We start from the raw sequence: 22,982 nt of genomic DNA on the forward strand, positions 1-22,982 counted from the left end.
TTAAATAAACAAACGAATAAATAAATAAATAAAATCTAAACAAACAAATATAAAAAAAGAGAGATCCTAAACCAGCATAGAAAACTGGCAAGTTACTCTGCCTGCAAAACCTCTTCTACTACTACCTGAACAGAAAAGTATTTAAATATATTTTTGAATATTTGATATATTTGGTAAATTACAGTCTAGTCAGTGATAAGAAGGGATTGTTTGTTTGTTTAGAGGCATGACTTTCCTGGAGGGAAATTTTTAAACATTAGAGTATAAATTGCACGTATCTCTATGATAATTGTTTTCATTTTCTCGAATATATGCCCAGAAGTAGAATTGCTGCATCATGTGGTATTTCTATTTTCTAATTTTTTGAGAGACCTCCATACGGTTTTCCATAGTAGCTATACCTAATTTACATTCCTCGCATTCAAACTGTTTAAAGTTCTAGTGGCTTGATGCTGAGATGCTGAGTTTAATTCCCAAAGGAGTGTTAATTCCCTTTCTTCCATATTCTGGGCAATTCTTTTTATTTCTTGTCTTTCTGATGTTTGCCATTCTCACAGGTGTGAGGTAATTGTCGTTGTGGTCTTGATTTGTGTTTCCCTGAGATTAGTGATGTTGAGAACGTTTTGATGTTCCTGCTGGCTATTTGGATGTTTTCCTTGGAAAAATCTCTGTCTGTCAAATAAATAAATAAAATCTTAAAAAAAAAAAAAGACCACCTATTATATTGTACAATTCTATTCATATGAAATGTCCAGAAGAAGCAAATCTATAGGGATAGAAAGTAGATTATGGTTGCCTAAGGCTAGGGGGAATTAAAAGACTGGAAGAAAAAGAGGGGCAACTGCTAGTTATTATATATCTTTTGAGGGTGATGAAAATACTCTGAAGTTGAATGTGTTGATGGTTGCCCAACTCCATAAATATACTAAAACCAATGAATCATGTCATATATTTAAATAAGTGAATTGAAGGATATATAAATTGTATCTCAAAAAATACAAACAGAAGAACTACTTGTCTGGGGAAACAACATATCCCAAGAATGCTAAATCACACAATGTCTTATTTATCCTGTATATGTACCCTAAGGGTAATGGAAATCCACTGAAGAATTTTTAAATAGGGTAATGTCCTAATTAGGTATGTCTTTTGCAATATTTGATGAACAGACTGGAAGAGAACAAAACTGAACTTGAGAGATCGGTTAAGAGTAGAGTCTGGAAAGGGATAATGTGACTCAAGAGACATTGGAAATTAAGATCAATAGAACTGATGAATGGTTCTGAGATGTGATAGTACTACAAGTTTTCTGCTTTGTAAAACTGTATGTATGGTGATGCCATTTACTGGGATAGGGAATAATAGAGATGTTACTATTGTTGTGGTTGTTAGTTTGCAAGAGGGATGTGTGTCAGTTTTTAATTCTAGATGTCTTTACATTATCCAAGTAAATGTCGGATTAGGAGAGCAAAGATAAACCAGAGGTAGAAGATACATCTTGGGTTTAACCAGTATAAGTAAAAATGAACCATTTAAGAACAAAAGACACTGCTCAGGAAGAAACAGAAAGAAAAACGAGGGAGTAAAATGGAACTGAGCAGAATACATCAACATTTAAAGAGTAAACAGAAAAAAATTAGCTGGTAAATAAGACAAGTGGTCTTAGGAAAGTGATCTTAGGAAACAGCCAAGAGAGGGTATCATGAACACGAAGAGGGAAAGTTTCAAGGATAACTTAGATAGCACTGAAAGTTGCTTTTCAAAGTAAAGTGAATAATGAAAAAATGTCATTTGGACCTACTTAACAATGAAGATTGTTAAGGTCTTTAGGGACCTCCTTAGAAAGGAGCAAATCTGGAGGGATGATCAAACAGAAGCCAGACTAGAATAAGTTTAATATTGAGTGGAGGGGTGCCTGGGTGGCTTGTCCTGTAAGTGTCTGACTCTTGATTTTGGCTCAGGTCATGATCTCTGGGTCATGAGATCAAGGCCTGCGTCAGGCTCCATGCTTATTTCTTGTTTAACATTATTCCATTACCTTTTTTTTTTCTTTACCATATAACCATATTTAATTATAGTATTCTAAAATGAAATAACTGTACATTTTTTGGTTTTATTTATAACCAGAATACCAAATTTAACTGTGCTATTATTACCATCACACTAACAATTCATCTATAACACTTCTGTATTATAGTTTAAAAATCAAAAGGAACACCTATACATATATCATCTTACATGATGAGTTTCAAAACTACCCACTATACTTATATAGGTAAACAATCATTTATCATATATCCAAATTTTGCCTCCACACATCTAGAAAGCATACCATGTATTTAGAGAATTTTATTCCACATTACTTCTTAACTGTGGCATACTGTTTGCAAAGATGGCTTCAACAATCCTTCCCAACCTTGTGTGCACTACCATTTATATTGTGACCTCTCCATTCCCACTATCAGAATTGAAGTCTATTTCTTTTCCTTATCAATATGGGCTGGTCCTGTGATATTCTTTGTCCTACAGATGTCACATCACATGACTTCCTAATGTAAATTTCAAGAGACTTTATAGCTCTCACTCTTCCCTTCTTGGAATATGAAGAAGCTCCAGCAAGCTTGCTGGAACACGAGAGATCACAGGGAAAAAGGCCCAGCCAACAGTATGATCTCCTAGACATGAGAGTGAGGTCATTTTAGACCTAGCTGAGTCATCAAATGAACACAGCCATATGAGGAATACAGCCATATGAGGGACCCTAACTGAGATCAGCAAATTGTCTACCTGAGCCCAACTCAAACTTTCAACCTACAGAATCATGAGCAAATAAAACAACTGTTTTAAAATACAGTCTCTAGAAATAACCCAATTTTAAATTTTCTTTTTCTATTTTAAAAATAGAAAAAAATGAAAATATAAACTTTAACACTTTTCTCACGGAAAAATCACGAGTAATATCACTTTTACTTATCACATTATTTTGCACCTAAACTTAAAGCTTCTTTAAAACAAAATTATCAGAGTCAGAGTCTTATGGTTCAGCCATTCATTCATTTATTAATTACATATTATGTGTCAGAATAACTCCAGACACCCACCATCTATTAGTGAACAAAGGAGATTAAAATCTCTACCTGCATTGGGGAGATATGAATAACCCAAATCCAAAATATATTATCTTCTAATATGTAAGTATTCTAATAACATCTATATTTTCCAAGGGAAGAACATGTAAAGAGAAATGTTACCAATAATCACTCTTACCCTCATGCCAAGCACCAAGAACCCAATCTCTTCCATTAATGGGTACTTGCTGACCTGTTGCTTAATCTTCTCAGATGAGGCAAAAGGATCATAACTCTTTCGCCCTATCTTTACATCCATTATACAGGGCTTATTAAATTTATGGGTCACATCTTCCAGTTTTAAGTATAAATCTGTTATTAAAGAAAAACCTTAATTAGTAATAGGAAAACACATTACTACCCAAATAACTTCCACAGGAAAACAAAATGAGAAAATCTTAAAACTGAGAAAAAAGTTAAAATAAAACCAGAGTCAACAATTATTATTATTCCAACTGAAAGAAGAAGAAAAAACTGACCAACAAATTTATAACAAGTATAAATATCACAGAGAAACTCTTGCAGGAAGTGATTAAATTAATATTCAATCATAAGCAAAAGGATGAAATAGATATAAAGTTCCTAAGGACATTAAAATGAGATTATTTCAAAAGCTTTTTCAAAATGCATTCCCCTTTTGAATACATTTTATGTCATCTGTGCTTCAGCAGATCGCTTAGTATTTTAATAATTCCTAAAAATTTTCATTTAAAATTAATAGTAGGAATAAATCTTTCCCACAGAATACACAACAGAAGCATAGTTTAAGAAAGTAAATCTATCTAGGGGCGACTGGTTGGCTCAGTCATTTAACTGTCTGCCTTTGGCTCAGGTCATGATCTCAGGGTCTTGGGATGGAGCCCCACAGCGGGCTCCAAGCTCAGCAGGAAGCCTGCTTCTCCCTCTCCCACTCCCCCTGCTTGTGTCCCTCTCGCTGTGTCTGTCTCTGTCAAATAAATAAATAAAATCATTAAAAAGAAGGTAAATCTATCTACATTATGGTCACTGCCAAATACACATTCTAGTATTACTAGTCTCAAAAGAAAAATAAGTATCTTGCTTTTCAGAATATAAGCATTCATCAAAAAATTCATCTGTAAACTACTTTGGCATCCTGCATACATCTTCCCACAGAAGACTACTATAAATGGAGATTCAAGTAAAAAATTATAAGTTCTAGTTACTAAAGACTGTAACTGAACTAATTACAGCTTAGCTTGAAAGTAAAGTCTAGGTACAAAGGGAAGAAAGGAAAGAAATTCTTTACTTGACGAAAGCATCTTCCCAAAGTTCTGAGATCATAACTTTCAGTTATGAATAAGTGAAGCATTTCTCCTAAAAACTTTTTCTCAAAAACAGAAAAGATTTTATCTACTTTTTACTAAAGTAGCAAAGTTTGAGAAGATATGTATTTTTTATGAATAAAAGGCTACTAGAGAAAAAAGACTTGTCCTATTTTCCTTTACCTTGACCCACACCAAGCATAGTTATTAAATTACAACAAAGAAGGCTGTATTGAACCAAAAATGAGAACAATCCTCATAGAGCTTGTGAAAGTTTTAAGCCACTCAGATTCAAGGGGCATAAATCTTTTCCTTGAAAGGATAAGAAATAGGGGCGCCTGGGTGGCTCAGTGGGTTAAAGCCTCTGCCTTCCGCTCAGGTCATGATCTCAGGGTTCTGGGATTGGGCCTTGCATTGGGTTCTCTGCTCAGCAGGGAGCCTGCTCCCCCCTCCTTCTCTCTGCCTGCCTTTCTGCCTTCTTGTGGTCTCTGTCTGTCAAATAAATAATAAAATAAAATCTTAAAAAAAAAAAAAGGATAGGAAATAAAGAGGTAAGTTTTATCTCTTAGTAAAAGGAAGATGGGGGCAAGGTCATGATTTTGTAGAACCAGGTGAAGTCAAGACCAAAAATGACAAAAAACTATAGTCCAAGAAACTAGCACTGGCACAGAGGAAGAAGTAGGACACATTTTAAAAAAGGACTATCAAAAACAGACATGTTCAGTAAGAGAAAACAAAAGGTCTGGACACAGACACAGGACTGTTGACAATGAAAAGTATGGCACTGTGGGAATATTCTGATCAAGAAATTGGAACCCACCCAAGATTCTGTGCTTTCAAAGATAACCACAGGATGGGATGAGATGATGGGGAAGAAAGCAGCACAGAACCGTGCCTTTGTATTCTCTCCTCTCATCTCCAGCTACCTTGAGTGAAAGTAAAGGAAACATAGCCATCCTTTTGCTACAGTTATATAAAAATTTCAGTAACAAGGTTTATATTTCAAATATCAGAAAAAACTAATTAGAACCCAATACAGTAAATCCCTGACATACACAAGTGTATCATTACTTTCTGTAACTCAAAGAGACCTCAAAAGTCTTAAGGAGAGTATAAAGATAGTGTGTGAACTTAGCTAACTATCACAGCATCTTTTTCTCAGTGTAGGATTATTATTTTCTACTTGCCAATTTGGTAGTGATTAAAAACAAAGAATAAACTGTTTCTTGTAATAATTAGAGATGACAGAAGCAAGAGTAGATTACAAACCATAATATAAAATCTCTATTTCCTCTTCCCCTCTTGGGAAGGAGGAAAATACAAATGCAAATCCCATATATAGTAGGAATACAATAAATGTTTGCTGAATGAATAAATGTTTACCTTTCTCATTCCTATTGCCCAGTGGGACTTTGGATTTGGCCTTACTACCACTGTAATAACTGAGTCATTCCTTCAGTAAACAGGCCTGAGCATCTTGGGTTTTATTTGACATATATTTCAACTAGCCAAATGTGTTTTTCTTTACTTTACTTTCAGGTTCTTGATATGGGATATATGACTCAAATTACCAAACAACTGCTAAAATATTATTAACCTTGTTAATAACTCTTTTTTTTAAAATTAATTTTTTATAAACATATAATGTATTATTAGCCCCAGGGGAAGTTAATAATTCTTAAATTAAAACCTGCTGAGTTGGCTTAGTGTTTTTCTTTTAGTTCCCTGGCCTTGATTTTTTTTTTTTGTAAGTGAAACTCAGAATTTGAGATTGTGATTTCTATCCTTCCCTTAGTTGTAAAAATAAACATCAAAACCTGCTTCAGAGATGCAGGTTTTTTTTTTTTTTTTTTAAGGCTATAATGTCATATATCTAGCAGCTTGCCACAAGTACTTTTGAATGAAATAGATAAATAGGAAAATGGGACATGATCTGAGCACTGACAGCTTTACAGATTTTTTTTTTAAACAGGTTATCACTAGAGTTAAGTCTGAATATTAATTCTTTCTGCAAAATGCGATTAGCAAATTATTTCACTAGCATACAGCTTAATTCAAAATAAGTCAATCTTGAGATTTAGTAACTTAAATGCTCAAAGGCATTTTACTACAGGGGAGTTTCACTTGTAAAGCAATGTCACAGACTGGATAACAAAGGATGCTTTTTCAGCCAGGCCCCTCTGGCTATAGAATGAAGTAGTATTTTTTAATTTTCAGGTAAACAGAAAATATGTTCTAAAACTCATCCAGGGTTTTAGCCACCTTGGGTGGCTCAGTCGGTTAAGCGTTTTCAGCCAGGCCCCTCTGGCTATAGAATGAAGTAGTATTTTTTAATTTTCAGGTAAACAGAAAATATGTTCTAAAACTCATCCAGGGTTTTAGCCACCTTGGGTGGCTCAGTCGGTTAAGCGTCTGCCTTTGGCTCAGGTCATGATCTCAGCGTCCTGGGACTGAGCCCTGCATCCAGCTCCCTGCTCAGCAAGGAGCCTGCTTCTCCCTCTCCTGCTCCCCCTAATTGTGCTGTCTCTCTCTCTCTCTGTGTCAAATAAATTAAAAAAAAAAATCTTAAAAAAAAAAAATGAAACTCATCCAAAAAATCGGATGGACTAAGAATAAGTGTTCTATCTGGATTATTTTTAAGTTCATTCTGACCAAGGTCAAGGAAATAAATGAAAATACTTTCATACAATGTTTGGAAAATAATCATGATTATTTAATATGATGTAACTTGCAAAATATGATTTTGAATGAAGAGAGGTGATTTTTACACATACATGTGTATAACTGTATGTTGTATACATTATAAAGATTGATAGAATAATAACTAGATTTACTTTTTTAAATTTTGAAAACCTCTATTTAAGACAACAGATACTGATACAACCAGTCTCCCAGAGGTCAAAGGACTGGCATTTATGAAACTCAGATCTAAGGAGATATTCTGTAATAATTGTATAATAAATAAAAGGCCATCTACTTTTCAGAAATACATGGAACTCATTATAAGAGATCATAATGACTAGAAATACAGTTAAGTTTAAGAGGCTATGGCTACAAGAGATAAATCCATTATTTATCTACAAATTCATGGAAGCATACACAGAATTTCTATAATTCATTAATTTTTTGAGGCAAAGATCATGAAAATAACTACCAGGTATTCAGAAATACAGCACTTCATGCTGTTATAAGCAGATTACTAAGTAAAATTTCTCAGTGGCTTTACCAATGACATGGCTAGCATGCTCAAAATATTATATACTTCATGCTGTTGACGACAGTGTAAGATTACCCAAGGCTACTATGGCTGAAGGAAGCTTCCTATTTTAAATATATTTTCTAATTAAATATGTATAATTAAATATAATTACCTTTAATATAAATTAAATGTAATACATTGCTTTGTAATACATTATGCATAAAAAGTTCCTATAGCAAATTTTCTACTGCTGTAATATATTCCTGACACCCTAAGAAAGGGGCAGAAAATTCCCAGTATCAAAGAGAAAAAAGTAGAAACATTTGAAATAGTGTAGAAAAACTGAAAGACCTACATATAACTAAAGAGTAAAGATAATTAGTTTCTTTAAAGGAAGGACTAGGGAGAGGGCATTCAGGGAGTTGAAGGAAGAGTTATTTAGATGCTCTTATACTAAATATTACTGATTATATAAATTATGAGAATATGGGTTCCAAGTTTCATCAAATTCTTCCCCACCATCTCCAGAAAGTCCAGTAGGTATTAATTACTATCTTCATTTCTGAACCTCTCAAAAAAGGAGAAAAGGCCAGATGAGGAGCCCCCGCCCAACCAGGAAGCCATATGGAAAAACAGAGAAGACCTTTTGCTTCTGCTTTCAACTGCAATCATTGGTCATTTCTAAAGGCAAGATAATCTGAAAGTAGAAAGAATCACAGGCAGAGACCTTGAGCTTCCAAATTTGACCTAAGTGTACAGGAGCTTATTTCAGTGCATGCTTCCTAAAATTTGACTAGTAGCTAGATCCAGACACCTAACAATTAATCAAGCTGGAAAGTACATTTAAAAACTCTCAATTTGCTCAAACCCACTAAAGATATACTTTTCTATCTCCCTAGATAACTATCAATAAAAATCTTTTTGATGGTATATATCCTAGGCATCATATGTTTATATAGATAAGGATGAGATTTAATATATGTAACTAACTCAAAATCTTCAAAGATAATTTATAAATGTTTTAACTTAAAAAAAAAAATCTATTGGTCATGTTCTAAAATTAGCTAATGGTGATGATTTTATAGCTCTATGAATATACTAAGAACTACCGAATTGTATACTTTAAATGAGTGGGTTTTATGATACATAAATTATATCTTAATAAAGCTATCATAAAAAAATCAAAAGGAACAAACCTTATTGGTCAGCATGATCTTACACTTCACTTAAGTTACAATAATTTGCTAAGCAAATTTGCAGTACTTTCTACATTTTACTACTCTGGGCTGTAAGAACTACATCAAGTTTATAAAACTACCATTAGCACCTGAAAAATAATAAATAATTTATAAAACTACCATAAGCACCCACCTGGTGGGTGGGTTGGGGAGGCCATTTATTCCTATGTAAAATACAGTAATGCAAACCACAGTGTTCTAAAATTTAAGAAAATATTTGGTTTCATGATATAAATATTTATATTTGTTTCATTATCAAAAGGATAACAGAAAAATGATCCCATGGATTCTCTAAAAAAAGCTAAACACCTACACAGTGCAAGAATTTTTGTGTAACTTCCTCCAGAGCAAAAAAATTGAAAAACAATAGGAAATCTACCAAGGCAACTATTCAATTACTAAACCACTCTATATACAGTTTGATTCCTGTCCTTTCCACCCTTTTATTTACATTTTCTCCTCTCATTTTCCTCACCTCATTTTCTTATCCCAGTAGCACCAACTTCTCCGTAAGAGAAATTCAAATAAGAATATTAGAATTTTCAAAGCATTCTTACATAACATGCAACTCCTCAAATCTATGTGGTATTATTTTCAATTTATAAAAGAAAAAGTAGAGCTCAAAAAGGTTAATGAGTTGGGGTGCCTGTGTGGCTTAGTCATTAAGTGTCTGCCTTTGGCTCAGGTCATGATCTCAGGGTCCTGGGATGGAGCCCTACATCGGGAGTCATGCTCAGCCTGGAGCCTGCTTCTCACTCTTCCAGTCCCCTATCTTGTGTTCCCTCTCTCGCTGTGTCTCTCTCTGTCAAATAAATAAATAAAATCTTAAAAAAAAAAAGGTTCATGATTACCAACTTCACAAAATTTCGAAAAAATCGAGGTAAAACCAAGTCTTTTGGGGTGCCTGGGTGGCTGAGTGGTTTAGCCTCTGCTTTTGGCTCGGGTCATGATCCCAGAGTCCTGGGACGGAGCCCCACTTCCGGCTCTCTGCTTGGCAGGGAGCCTGCTTCCTCCTCTCTCTGCCTGCCTCTGCCTGCTTGTGATCTCTATCTGTCAAATAAATAAATAAAATCTTTAAAAAACAAAACCCAAGTCTTTGGACTTCAAACTACTCTTTCTATTTTAGTATAGATGTCTCTCTATTTAGTACTGAAGACCAAGAAGATTGTTAATTGCTAGTAAGTCCTTTATATTTAAATCATATGCTAGTAATTCCAAGCTATAAAATGTTATTTTTAATTAAAATATTTCTTCTTACCCAGATTCTTTCTATATACTCTACTTTTCAAAATAATGATGCTGTTTGCTCAGTTATTCTACGCCTTCCTAACAACGTTTTTAAAAATGAGTATTTACTTATCTGGATGTTGAATACAGTACCATCCTCAGCGACCTCTGTTAATCTTTCAGTCACTTTAACGACAAGTAATGATTCGCTCAAAATTAAACAGCAACCAGTGGCAAAGTTTAATGGAATCCAATTATTTTATGTTACAACGGAAACCTCTACGAAGTAAGATGATCATAAAGATTTGTGAAGTAACTTAAGTAATATGGTGATCTCAATCAGGATATACTGTATATTTGGGACAAAAAGACAAAGAAAGAAGGGAAAAGAGAAAGGAAAGAAATAAAGGGAAAAAATAAAAAAGGAAGAAGACAAAAGCTAAACTCACTCATTTTTTTTTTCATATTACTGAAATACAGAAGAATCCTAAATACCCGGGGAATCATAGATTTACTATTACCTGAGAATACCAGGAAGATACCATGATTCCCTACAAATGACACTTCCTTACCTAGTAAATAAGTAGAAGAAAAGAAGAAAAACAAAGCTGATGAACAAGCCCAAGCTGGAGCTCCTTCTCTCCCTCTTCTCAAAATGCAGCTACATCCAAAAAAAAGTGTAGCTTTTTTTTTAACAAGCATATCACTAAACTCTAACATTAATCTGCATAATCAAAACACTGGGAGTTGAGACTATTAATTTGCATTTTAACAAGTCTCTGGGTTTTTCTCAAACTCACTCAAGTTTGAAACTCTTCACTTATTCATGAATGATTCTTCAATCATTAAGCAGTCATGCTATTTGTTTAATTCTGCTCTGTCAAAGGCTTCGAAAAGGCAAATACTTCAAGTATTCATTAAGAAAGAGATGTGACCTTACATAGATCATTTTGTCTTCTAACCACGAAACTTAGCAGTATTTTTTTAAGACTGTGATTTTTTTTAAAGAGAGGGAGAGAGGAGGAGCAGAGGGAGAAGGAGAGAGAGAATCTTAAGCAGGTTCCACACCCAGCATGGAGCTCAATCTCCCAACCCTGAGATCATGACCCGAAATCAAGAGTCAGATTGACTGAGACACCCAGACGCCCCTAGAAGATTGCAATTTAAAGCCTAGAACAAGACAGAGGAAGTTATGTAAACAAAATATTTTTCTTGGTTTTCCTACTCAAAATGAAAAAAGAAATTGCCCAATAAATAAGGAAAAAAGAACATTTATAAATTTACACAGTATTAAGTACATAGATTTTGTTATTCAATTATAAGAAATTGATCATTAATTTTTTTTTTAAAGACATTTATTTTAGAGAAAGAATGTGCACATGTGAGTGGAGGGTGGTGGGAAGGGGCAGAAGAAGAGGGAGGGAGGGAGGGAGGGATAGAAGCAGACTCCCTGCTAACCACAGAGCCATCAGGGGGCCGGATGTCATGACTCAGATCATGACCTAAGCTTACATCAAGAGTTGGACACTCAACCAACTAAGCCACCTAGGTTTCCCATTGGTCATTAATGCTATACGCCATTTAAGAAACTGGGTATGAAAAACAAAAGCAGGGACACCTGGGTGGCTCAGTCAGTTAAGTGTCTACCTTTAGCTCAGCTCATGATCCCAGATCCTGAGATGGAGCCCCACATTGGGCTCCCTGCTCAACAGAGAGTCTGCTTCTTCCTCTCCCACTGCCCACCCCACAACTGCTCACGCTTGCTCTCTCACTTTCTCTCTCTTTCAAATAAATAAATAAAATCCTAAAAAAAGAAAGAAAGAAGTACGATTCCCTTAATGAAGTGAAGAAAAGACTAGAAAGAAAACCACATATATTCTGTCTGTATAAAACTAGGCTTAAATTTATATAAAGGCATTTAAAAAGACACTCTCAGGTCATGGTCTCAGGCTCCTAGGATCAAGTCCCACATCAGACTCCCTGCTTAGTGGGGAGTCTGCTTCTCCCTCTGCCCCCAGCTCCCCATGCTTATATACTCTCTCTCTCAAAAACAAAAAAAAATCTTTAAAAATAATTTTAAAAATCAAAATAAAAAGTCATTGTCATGAATTAATAGTAAAGAACAGATTTTTAAGAAAAGATTACCATTCGGTGCAGTGGGAGGTGACCAGATGCCGTAATATTTTGGCAAATATTTTCGTAGCTCTAAAAGAATACCATCAGTACAGTCAGCAGCATAAACCTGAAACAGAGAGAAATATAACATTTGCATGGCAGTTTCTTATAATGCATTATAATTGCCCTACACATTTCTCAAATAAAATGATACTGGTGAATCATAATCTCGTATTGAGTTTCAATTGGAAATACATTTGGAAGCAAAAAAAAGATTACTTTGTGTCTCCAACAAAAAAGTATGATTGTTTAGAGCACATCTTTCTTGGTTATCTAATTCTAGCCTTTCACTGTCCTTGAACTATTTTACAACTAAGTTGTAGATAAAGCTTCAACAAATGCAAAATAATTCTTGTCCATGGAAATGTAAAAAAATTCTGGCTGGAAGAAGTTCAGCTCACTTCCTTCCACCCTCCACTACCCCTCATGGGAGGGCAGAAGATATATACTTATTTCAACTTCCCTTTAATTCTTATAAATTTGTGCTTCTTTGGATTCTCTTTTGAACCAGTTTCAATATCTGCTGAGTTTACCAAAATCTTTAACACATGTTCATTTTATATCTGTAAGGGTGTTATGGTTTTTTTAGAAGATTTTATTTATTTATTTGACAGAGAGAGCACAAGTACAGGGAACAGCAGAGGGAGACGGAGAAGCAGGCTCCCTGCTGAGCAGAGAGCTGGATGCAGGGCTCAGTCCCAGGATCCTGAGATCATGACCTGAGCTGAAGGCAGATAGTTAACTGACTTAACAAAGGCACTCGGGAGTTATGATTTTACCTTTAAAAAATTATCCTTTAACTCAATGTAAGTCTAATTATTTGTCATTTAACTCCTTGATGTATAACGGGTAATAATTCTAGAAAATACTAGAAATGTTCACATATCCTGGAACTAGATTCTTAGTTTTTTCCCTAGAAGAGTAGGGAAAGAAAATATCTTTGGTTTAAAACAACTTGTAAAACATATTATCCAATGAATTCTCACAATATGGTCTACCCAATTATCCAAAACCATTAAAGTTCACTGGTGTAAAATATTTGTGAAATCTCAGTATTACAATTCTATTTGTCAAGCCATATTCATGTCTAGTAGTTATACATAAAACAATTCTACAAAATAAACTCAAGTGTGGCAGACTCACTAAATATCCATGTGATAGATTGTATTACCCAGTTTTCCCTATTGAAATGTGAGCAGAAATGGTATTAGTCAACTCTAGGCCAAGGTAAGTAAGGGAAGGGTATACCTTACCAACCTTTTGTTCCTGGCATAACATCAGTGAGGGCACAGTGTTCATGAAGACATAACAACAGGATGGAGGAACCAAGTATATATCTATGTTGATATGGACTTAAAATCCATGATATATTTTTAAGTAAAAAAGATAAAAGTACTGGAAGAGTATATATAAAAGGTAAACTTTCTCTTCTTTCTTAAATATGGGAGGAGGGAGAGATGATTAAAAAAAAACAAAAAACAAAAAAAAAAACTTTCTACCTGGAAAAATGTAGGATAAAATATAATAAACATTTTCTTAAATGTATACCTGAGCTCCCAAGGAAGAGAAAAGGAAACTCGTAGGGGTCTAAAATAAAGAGGAAACCAAAAGCGTTAAACTGAGCTGTAATGTTTGGGCTTCATAAAGGTCTACTCTGAAGATCTGAACCAAAGGTTCTCTTTGGTTCTCACAGATGAAGACAGAGTTACTATACTGAAACAGGGAGAGTAAAAGAAAATCTAACTACTGAATTGTAAAAACTCTGTCATCCTCTCCCTTCCCCTACCATTACACTCTAAAAATGCCAGGGACCAAAAAAAAAAAAAAAAAAAAAAGATGCTGCTGGGGGCCAAACTGATCAACAAAAAGACAGAAGCAACAAATAAACAAATAATATTAGGAATATAAAAGAAGTTGTATGTAATCCAACTATATTTTACTATCACAATGACAGAAAAGTCAAGATATTAAAAAACAGAATCAGTGGTTAAAAATATATCCCTTCCCAGGGGCCCATGGGTAGCTCAGTAGGTTAAGCATCCAACTCTTAGATTTAGCTCAGGTCCTGATCCCATGGCTCGTGAGATCAAGTCCTGTGTCCAGCCAGCTCCATGCTCAGCAGGAGTCTGCTTCGATATTCTCTCCCTCTTCCCCTTCTCATGCTCACACTTTCTCTCTCTTTCAAATAAACAAATAAATCTTTAAAAAAAAAATCCAGGAAAGAAGGAATGAAATGGAAAAAAAAAAAAGCATATTAAAAAGAAAAAAAAAAGACAACTGGCTATAATGATACAGTTAAATTCTACTGAGTCCTTAAGGAGGGGCACCTGGATGGCTTATTGTTAAGTGTCTGCCTTTGGCTCAAGTCATGATCCCAGGGTCCTGGGACTGAGCCCCACACTGGGCTCCCTGCTCAACAGGAATAAATAAATTTCTAAAAATAAAAATAAATAAATAAATCTCTAAAAATGAATAGGTGAATGAATAAGTAAATAAAATGAATAAATAAATGAATAAAATCTCTTTTTAAAAAAGCCCTTAAGGAACAAATTCCTTATCTGATAGAAATTCTTCCATAAAATAAAAAAAGAAATGCCCCTCCTTTCATGAAGAATAAGAAATCTGATATCAAAGTTAGACAAGGAAAATATGTCAATAAAATAATTTAATCTCATTTTTGGGAATAGGTGGAAAAAATATTAAATAAAACACTAGCAAACAAAATCCAGTAATGCATATTATTAAGAAAAAATTAGAAGGACATGTACAAGTAGGTTTTACTCCAAAAATGAAAGATGACAATAGATTAGAAATCTATTATGACATTTACATTAACAGATTAAAAGAGGAAACTCATAAAATCATTTCAATAGATACAGAGAGGGTAGCTGAAAAATATTCAATACCCATTCTTGAAATAAAAATAGAATGGATATTGTGTAACTTCCCCTTTTCCCAAGAAACTAACTTCAATCAACTAGATCGGTGGGCATCCCTTGTCCACCAGTGATGGACTTAATAGTACAAGATAGTGGAGGGGAGGAAAAGTGTTGAGGTCAGGTTATTTACTTCTCTAATCTCCTCCTTCTCAGTTCATACCTTCTAGTAAAGTCACCTTCCCTTAGTTCTAGTAACCAGTGTCTCTTAATAGTACAAGATAATGGAGGGTAGGAAAAGTGTTGAGGTAAGGTTATTTATTTCTTTAATTTCCTCCTTCTCAGTTCATACCTTCTAGTAAAGTTACCTTCCCTTAATTCTAGTAACCAGTCCCTTTCTTTACCCTTTCAGGCCCAGAGATGATATAGCATTATCTCTTGTAGGTGGCCTTGAACTGTGACCACACCTTTGTAAACAGTCCTTTTATTAAACTGACAGAGTGAGGGTGGGCCGGTTAGCTCAGCTGGTTAGAGCGTGGTGCTAATAAACTGACAGAGTGTACCTTCATATTTTGACAGTCTTGACGCCCACAGAAGGCAATTTCCTTAACCTGGGAAGAAGTATCAGAAACTTAAGAGAAAGCCATACTTAAAAGGAGAAATTTAGAAGTACTTTTCTTAAATGAGAAGAAGATGCCCTTTCTTTCCCCCATCACTACTTCCATTCACCACTGTACTGGAAGTACTTAAAAGAAATATATGGATTCAAAAGGAACAATAACAGGGGCACCTGAGTGGCTCAGTAGGTTAAGCCTCTGCCTTTGGCTCAGGTCATGATATAAGGGTCCTGGGACTGAGCCCTGCATCAGGCTCTCTGCTGGGCAGGGAACCTGCTTCCCTCTCTCTCTATCAAATGAATAAATAAAATATTAAACAACAATAACAACAAAAACCCTTCCAATCACCATAGCTTTAACTGTCTACACAGGAAACAATTAGAACTGTTATAGTTCAATGAGATTACTAGATAAAAGAAATACAAATATCATTCCTATATATTAGCAATCATTGGGAAACTTAATTCAAAAAAATATTTATGACAGAAACAAAAAATGAGGTACAAAGAGTAAGCTGAACAAATTATGTAAAAGACTTTTACAGAGGGAATATAAAATACATTCTTTAAAAAGGAGGGCATGTGTAGCAGTTAAAAGTACATATTCAAGAGCTAGACTGAGTACATTCAAATCCTAGGGCCATCATTAGCTATTTGAATGATTTGGTAAAATTATTTCAACTAATGATGCCTTCATATGTACAGGTATAAAATGAGGATAATATAGAACCTAACTCACAGGTTTTTTCTGAGGATTAAACAAGTTAATACTGGAAAAGCATTTATATTAGTATTTGTTTTTTGTTTTGGCTTGTACTGTTTTTTCTACTTCATCTAAATGAGCTAAAACTACAAAATTCTTAGATGAAAATAAGCATAAATCTTCATGACTTTAGATATGACACCAAAAGCACAAGCAACAAAATAAAAAACAGATGAATTGGACTTCAAATTTTTAAAACATTTGTGCTTCTAATCACTACCAAGGAAGTGAAAAGACAACCCAAAGAATGGAAGAAAATATCTGCAAATCATTTACCTGATAAGGGACTTTTATCTAAAATACATAAAGAACTAAAACTAAATTAAAAAGACCACCAAATGAAAAAATAAGCAAAGGATTTGAAAAGACATTAGTCCAGAGAATAAATATACATAGTCAGTAAGTACATGAAAAGATACTCAACATCATTAGCCATTAGGGAATTGCAAACCAAACAAACTGCAATGAAATTAGTATTGCACTCTCAAAAACAAAAACAAAACAAAACAACAACAAAAACCACAAAAAAATAAAAACCACTTCAACACTCACTTGGATGGCCATTAAAAACAAACAAAAACCCTGACAAATATTGGTGAGGATGAGGGGAAACTGGAAACTTCATACATTGCTGGTGAAAATATAAAAAAATGGTAAAGCCCCTCTGGGACACACTGACAGTTCCTGTAGAATATTCAAATGACCCAATTCCAAAATTGGAAACAGGTATTCAAGCACTAATGCAGAAATGTACATAGCCAACACTATTTACAAAAGCCAAAAGATGAGAACAACCCAAATGTCCATCAGTGGGTGAATGGATAAACAAAATGGGGTATGGAAGTAAAACGGAATGTTACTTTTCCTTAAAAAGGAACAAAGTTTATGGACAATGGGGAGAGTATGTGCTATGGTGAGTGCTGTGAAGTGTGTAAACCTGGCGATTCACCGACCTGTACCCCTGGGGATAAAAATACATTATAATATAGTTTATAAAAAATTTAAAAAAATAAAATGAAAAAAACAAAAAAAAGGAACAAAGTACTGATGCATACTATAACGTAGATGAACTTTAAAAACATTATGCTAGGGGTACCTGGGTAATGCAGTTGGTTAAGCAATCAATTCTTGGTTTCAGCTCAGGTCATGAGACAGAGCCACAAGTTGGGCTCCACACTCAGCACAGAGTCTGCTTGACATTCTCGCTCCCTCACCCTCACCACCTCCTGCTCATGCTCTCTCTCCCTCTAAAATGAGTAAATAAATCTTTAAAAGAAAAAAACTCTACGCTAAAAAACCAGGCTAGGCCCATATTATACATAATTCCATTTATATGAAATATCCTGTGGGCACCTGGATGGCTCAGTGGGTTAAGCCTCTGCCTTTGGCTCAGGTCATGACCCCAGGGTCCTGCGATCCAGCCCCACTTCCGGCTCTCTGCTCATCAGGGAGCCTGCTTCCCCGTCTCTCTCTGCTTGCCTCTCTGCCTACTTGTGATCTCTCTCTGTCAGATAGATAAATAAAATCTTTTAAAAAAATTTTTATATGAAATATCCTGAATAGGTAAATCCATTGAAAGCAGATCAACAGTTGCCAGGGATGGCTTAACAGGTACAGGGTTTTGTGTGATGAAAACATTTTGGAACTAGACAGAGTTGAGAGTTGAAAACACTGTGAATGCACTAAAAAGTATTCCTACTCATAGAGTTAATTAGATGTTAAGTATGCCATGTCCCTTTCCCCAAATTTAAAGATTCATAGTATGTATTAGCACATTTAAGGTTCTAAAAAAAGTCCTGTAGTAAAAATAAAAACACTTACTTAAATTCAGCACTTCTGCAATGGGCTCTCAGTTAAGGGGTATTTATTTATTTATTTATTTATTTATTTATTTTTGTCAGACAGAGAGAGAGAGAGAGAGAAAACAAGCAGGCAGAGTGGCAGGCAGAGGCAGAGAAACAGGTTCCCTGCTAAGCAAGGAGCCCAATGTGGGGACTCGATCTCAGGATCCCCCTGAGATCATGACCTGAGCTGAAGGCAGCAGCTTAACCCACTGAGCCACCCAGGTGTCCCAATTAAGGGGTTTTTAGAATGTAGGTCTAAATCCATTAATTGAAATCAATTTAGCAGATCGAAATAAGGATCTTTAAGAAATAAAGTAGACTAGGGGCACTTGGTTGGCTCAGTCAGTTGGGCAGCCGACTCTTCATTTCAGCTCAGGTTATGATCTCAGGGTTGTGAGATCAAGTCCCGAGTTGGGCTCCTCAGTCAGCAGGAAGTCTATTCGAGTTCCTCTCCCTCTGCCTTTTCCCTACTCCCCTGCTCATGCGTGTGCTCTAAAATAAATAAATAAAATTTTTAAAATGAAGTATAGTGGAAAATACTAGACTGTAGAGATACACATTATATTCATGAAGCTTTTGTTTTAGTCACATATACAATATACCAGGACATGCTGTCAAATGAATTTACCTAGTCATCAGAGAACTACGAAAAACTCTTTGAATACAATGAAACAAACCTTACCTCACTTACCATATTATAGAATTCCAGCTCTCTTGGACCCCTTGGAGGTGGCTGTAACTGTTTCAAAACTGTGCCATCTGGATGTTGCAGGATACCTATAGAACAAAAATCAGCTATTTTTTAATGATTTGATAATGGTATACCTTGTATCACAAGATAGATGAGTTCTTAAAGTTACAGATAAATCACTTTCATAAAAATTAAGGGGTCTGTTTTCCTTATTTCAGAAATTTCAACATTTAACCAATAGATTTCAGTGCTTGTTATATGCAAAGCACCAGAACACAAATTGTGATGTGTGGTTTTATTGTCTCAAATTACTATTCCCTTTAGAGCCCTCTCAGACTTTCTAATAAATTTAGAATATATTTCTAAATTTTATAGAAATTCTTCAGTAATAGTCTTTCAGGGAGAAAGTAATTTATAGTTAAACAAAAAAAATCACAAGCAGTAGTGTAAACTGATTCCACTCTTGTATACAGAAAAAAACAAATATGTTAAAGGTGGTACTATATGAACTTCCTATTTTGTAACTTTTTAATAAGTTTTTCTCATTTACTATAAGAAACCAACTAAAAGTTTTTCCTGATTCAGATGCACTACGTACAGATAGTTTGAGGGCACATAACCACTGGGAAAAGTGGGGACGGAAATCAGATACCAAGTCTGAAGCAGGAAGGGGCAACTTCTCATTATCAGCCCACTCAAAGGAGAACCCTTTTCTTAAAGCCATCACATATGTACTAGCAGTGGTCCTGTCCCTATACCAACAACACTCATTACCAAATTTATATGCTAAAATCTTAAATTTTCAAATACTGAGATTTTCATCAAATCACATGTTAGAACACAACAGGGCTCAAATAAGTATTGTAAGGAAAAAAAGAGACTATGTCAAAAAAAATTCCTTCACTGAAAAAATAAAATTAAATTAAAAAACAAAAAAACAAAAAAAACTTCTTGGACTTCTACTTTCACTTAAGAGACAGAAATCTAAAAATCCCATCCCAAGACTCAGGGTCAGAGGGCCTACCTAATATTGAAGCTGACCAAGACAACAAGAAACACCCCCTACAGCCTTGCATCAGGCTGGTAATTACCAAGTAATAAGCAACAGTAGCCTACATTTGGAGAAAAGGCATGAACATGGAGAAAAATTATCTCTGAAGCATGAGTACACAAAGAAGACATAAAGTAGAGGGTTAAACAGGAATGTTGAGAAAACTCCTCTGGCAAATCAACCCCATTCTAAACATAAGATTACAAGAGAAAAACTTCAAGCCTGAGGGGCACTAAAGGTGTTATTAGTCTGCTCTAGCTTCCATAACAAAATACTGTAGACTAAGTGGCTTAAACAACAAAAATTTATTTTTTCACAATTCTAAAGGCTGGAAGTCACAGATCAAGATGACAACCTATTTAGCTCCCGGTGAGAATTTTCTTCCTAGCCTGTAGACAGCTGCCTTCTTATTTTTACCTCACATGGTGGAGACAGTGAGAGAAAAAACATACTCTCATGTCTCTCTTTATAAGGACATTCATCCTTTTGGGTCAGGCCCACCCTTAAGCCCTCATTAATCTTAATTATCCCCACAAAGACCCTCTCCAAATACAATCATACTGAAGAAGGTTGTTCCTTCAGTGTATGAATTTGGGGCAACACAACATTCAGTTCATAACAGAAAGTAAGTATGACAAAATTCAAACTTGGCTCTATTCCAGACTAGATTGGCTCAATCACCAACACTAACTGCCTAGCAGAAGAGGTACATTCATTTCAGTTATAAATACTGTTTGCTTTCAGTCTCACATGTGATGTCCAGAATTTAATAAAATATTACAAGACATATGAAAAAGCAAGGGAAAAAAACACTACCAAAAGAAGATGCAACATATAGAAGAGTTTCAGAGATGATACAAATGTCAGAATTATCAAAGGAACTTAAATAACCACAATTAACATGTTAAAGATTATAACAGAAAAGGTAAATAACATGCATGCAAAGATGGGAAATTTCAGTACAGAAACTTAAGAGACAAATGGAATGTTAGACGTGAAAAAGGGAGTGGCACCTGGGTGGCTTAGTCAGGCAAGTGTCTGCCTTCAGCTCAGGTCATGATCCCAGAGATCTGAGATCCAGTCCCCCAACAGGTTCCCTGCTCAGTGGGGAGTCTGCTCCTCTCTCCCTCTGTCCCTTCCCTGGCTTGTGTTCTCTCCTCTCTTGCTCACTCTCTCTCAAATAAAAAAAGAAATTTTAAAAAAAAGAAGAAAAAAGAATAAAGAGACAAAAACGTGCTTTCCATGGGCTCATAAGCAGACAAAGTATAGAAGAGGAAGGAATCAGAATATAGAAGGAATCAAAATATAGAAGAGGAAGGAATTGCTGTTGACAGGTCAACAGCAATTACCCAAACTGAAACACAAACAGAAGAAAAAAAAAAAGTGGAAAAAGTTAGAAGAAAGCATCTACAATCTGTGGAATAATACTGAACAGCCTAAGATAACTATTAGAATCCTAGAAAAAAGAAAAGGCACACTCATGTTCACTGAAGCCATTATTCACAATAGCCAAAAGTGGAAGTAACCTAAATGTCTATCAACAGATGAAAGATTTAAAAATGTGATCTATACATATAATGGAATATTTTTCAGCCTTCAAAAAGGAAATTCTTCATTCCATGCTACAGTATGGATGAACATGGAGGGCATATGTTTAGTGAAATGAGACAGTTACAGAAATACAAATACTGCATGATTCCACTTACATAAGGTATTTAAAGTAGTCAAACTCTTAGAAACGGCAATTACAATGCTGGTTTCCAGGTCCTGGAGGAAGGGAGAGGGGAATTTGTTGCTCAAGGAATAGTTTCACTTTTGCAAGATGAAAAAGTTCTGAGAGATATGTTGCACAAAAATGTTTGTATAGTTAACACTACTGTACTGTATGGTTAAAATGATTAATATGGTAAATTTAATGTTGTGGGGCCTTTTTTTTTTTTTTTTACTAAAATGAAAAAATTATGTAGGTAGTGGGATTACAACTATGTAAAATAAGTGCATGTTAAAATTTCTATCTGTGGCAAGAACTTTCTAGGTAATTTTTATTTCTTTTTTTGTAACTTTCTCCAGGAGTTTCTATAATAAACACACTGCTTTTATTATGAGAAAAAATATATGACATGGAAAATTCAAATATACTAAAATGATTATACATTCTATTTAATCTCAATTATGTAAACAAGTTATTGAAAAAGACGAAGGGAAAAGTTTTTAAATGACAGAAAGGGTATGAGGAAATACTTGACAAGACAATGTCTAAAATGTCCTAAAACTAATAAAAAACCTAAAAACACAGAGACTAAACTAAAAACACAGGAATTCTAAATAGGATAGAAAATACAAACTCCTACTAGACTTTTTTTTAAAGACTTTATTTATTTATTTGACACAGAGAACGAGAGATCACAAGTAGGCAGACAGGAGGGCAGAGAGAGGAAGAAGCAGGCTCTGTGCTGAGCAGAGAGCCCGATGCAGGGCTCGATCCCAGGACCCTGAGATCATGACCTGAGGTGAAGGCAGACACATAATCCACCGAGCCACCCAGGCGCCCCCAAACTCCTAGATATTTTAAATATAAAGACACAGAGGAGTTAAAAGTAAAAGGATAAGAAAAAGGACTATACTAGCAACTACCATTCATAAGAAAGTTAACATATTATTATTACCATATATCAGACTATGTTAATAATAGAGAACTCAAGAAAAAGGAATGTTATATTATGCAAAAAGGGACATTTCATAAGTCAATTCATTTAGACACAGCAATCCTAAATGTGTGTACCTAATAAGAACTTCAAAATAAATGAAGAAAAAAAAAAAAAAAACCTGACAGAACTGAGAAGAGAGACAAACCTGCAATTACTCTCGCAAAAATTGATAAAACATTAGTA

The 22,982-nt window shown here is 34.8% G+C and overlaps 1 protein-coding gene across 4 annotated transcripts in view; it reads right to left on the reverse strand.

Moving 5' to 3' along the window:
• IPMK (inositol polyphosphate multikinase) overlaps positions 1-22,982 on the reverse strand; it is a 42,471-nt gene that overhangs the window by 10,123 nt on the left and 9,366 nt on the right. Inside the window, exons 2-4 of one of the 4 annotated variants that reach the window (XM_082719501.1) lie at positions 19,032-19,126; positions 12,221-12,317; positions 3,322-3,440 (exon numbers count right to left, since the gene is read on the reverse strand). In XM_082719501.1, the coding sequence (XP_082575627.1) occupies positions 3,322-3,440; positions 12,221-12,317; positions 19,032-19,126 (311 nt within the window). Of the gene's footprint in view, positions 1-3,267; positions 3,441-12,220; positions 12,318-19,031; positions 19,127-22,982 lie in introns of all 4 variants that reach the window. The other 3 variants (XM_082719502.1, XM_082719499.1, XM_082719500.1) reach the window with 3 other exon arrangements.

This window comes from Mustela nivalis, assembly GCF_964662115.1.
Source record: "Mustela nivalis genome assembly, chromosome: 2".
In the NCBI taxonomy this organism is placed as follows: Eukaryota; Metazoa; Chordata; class Mammalia; order Carnivora; family Mustelidae; genus Mustela; species Mustela nivalis.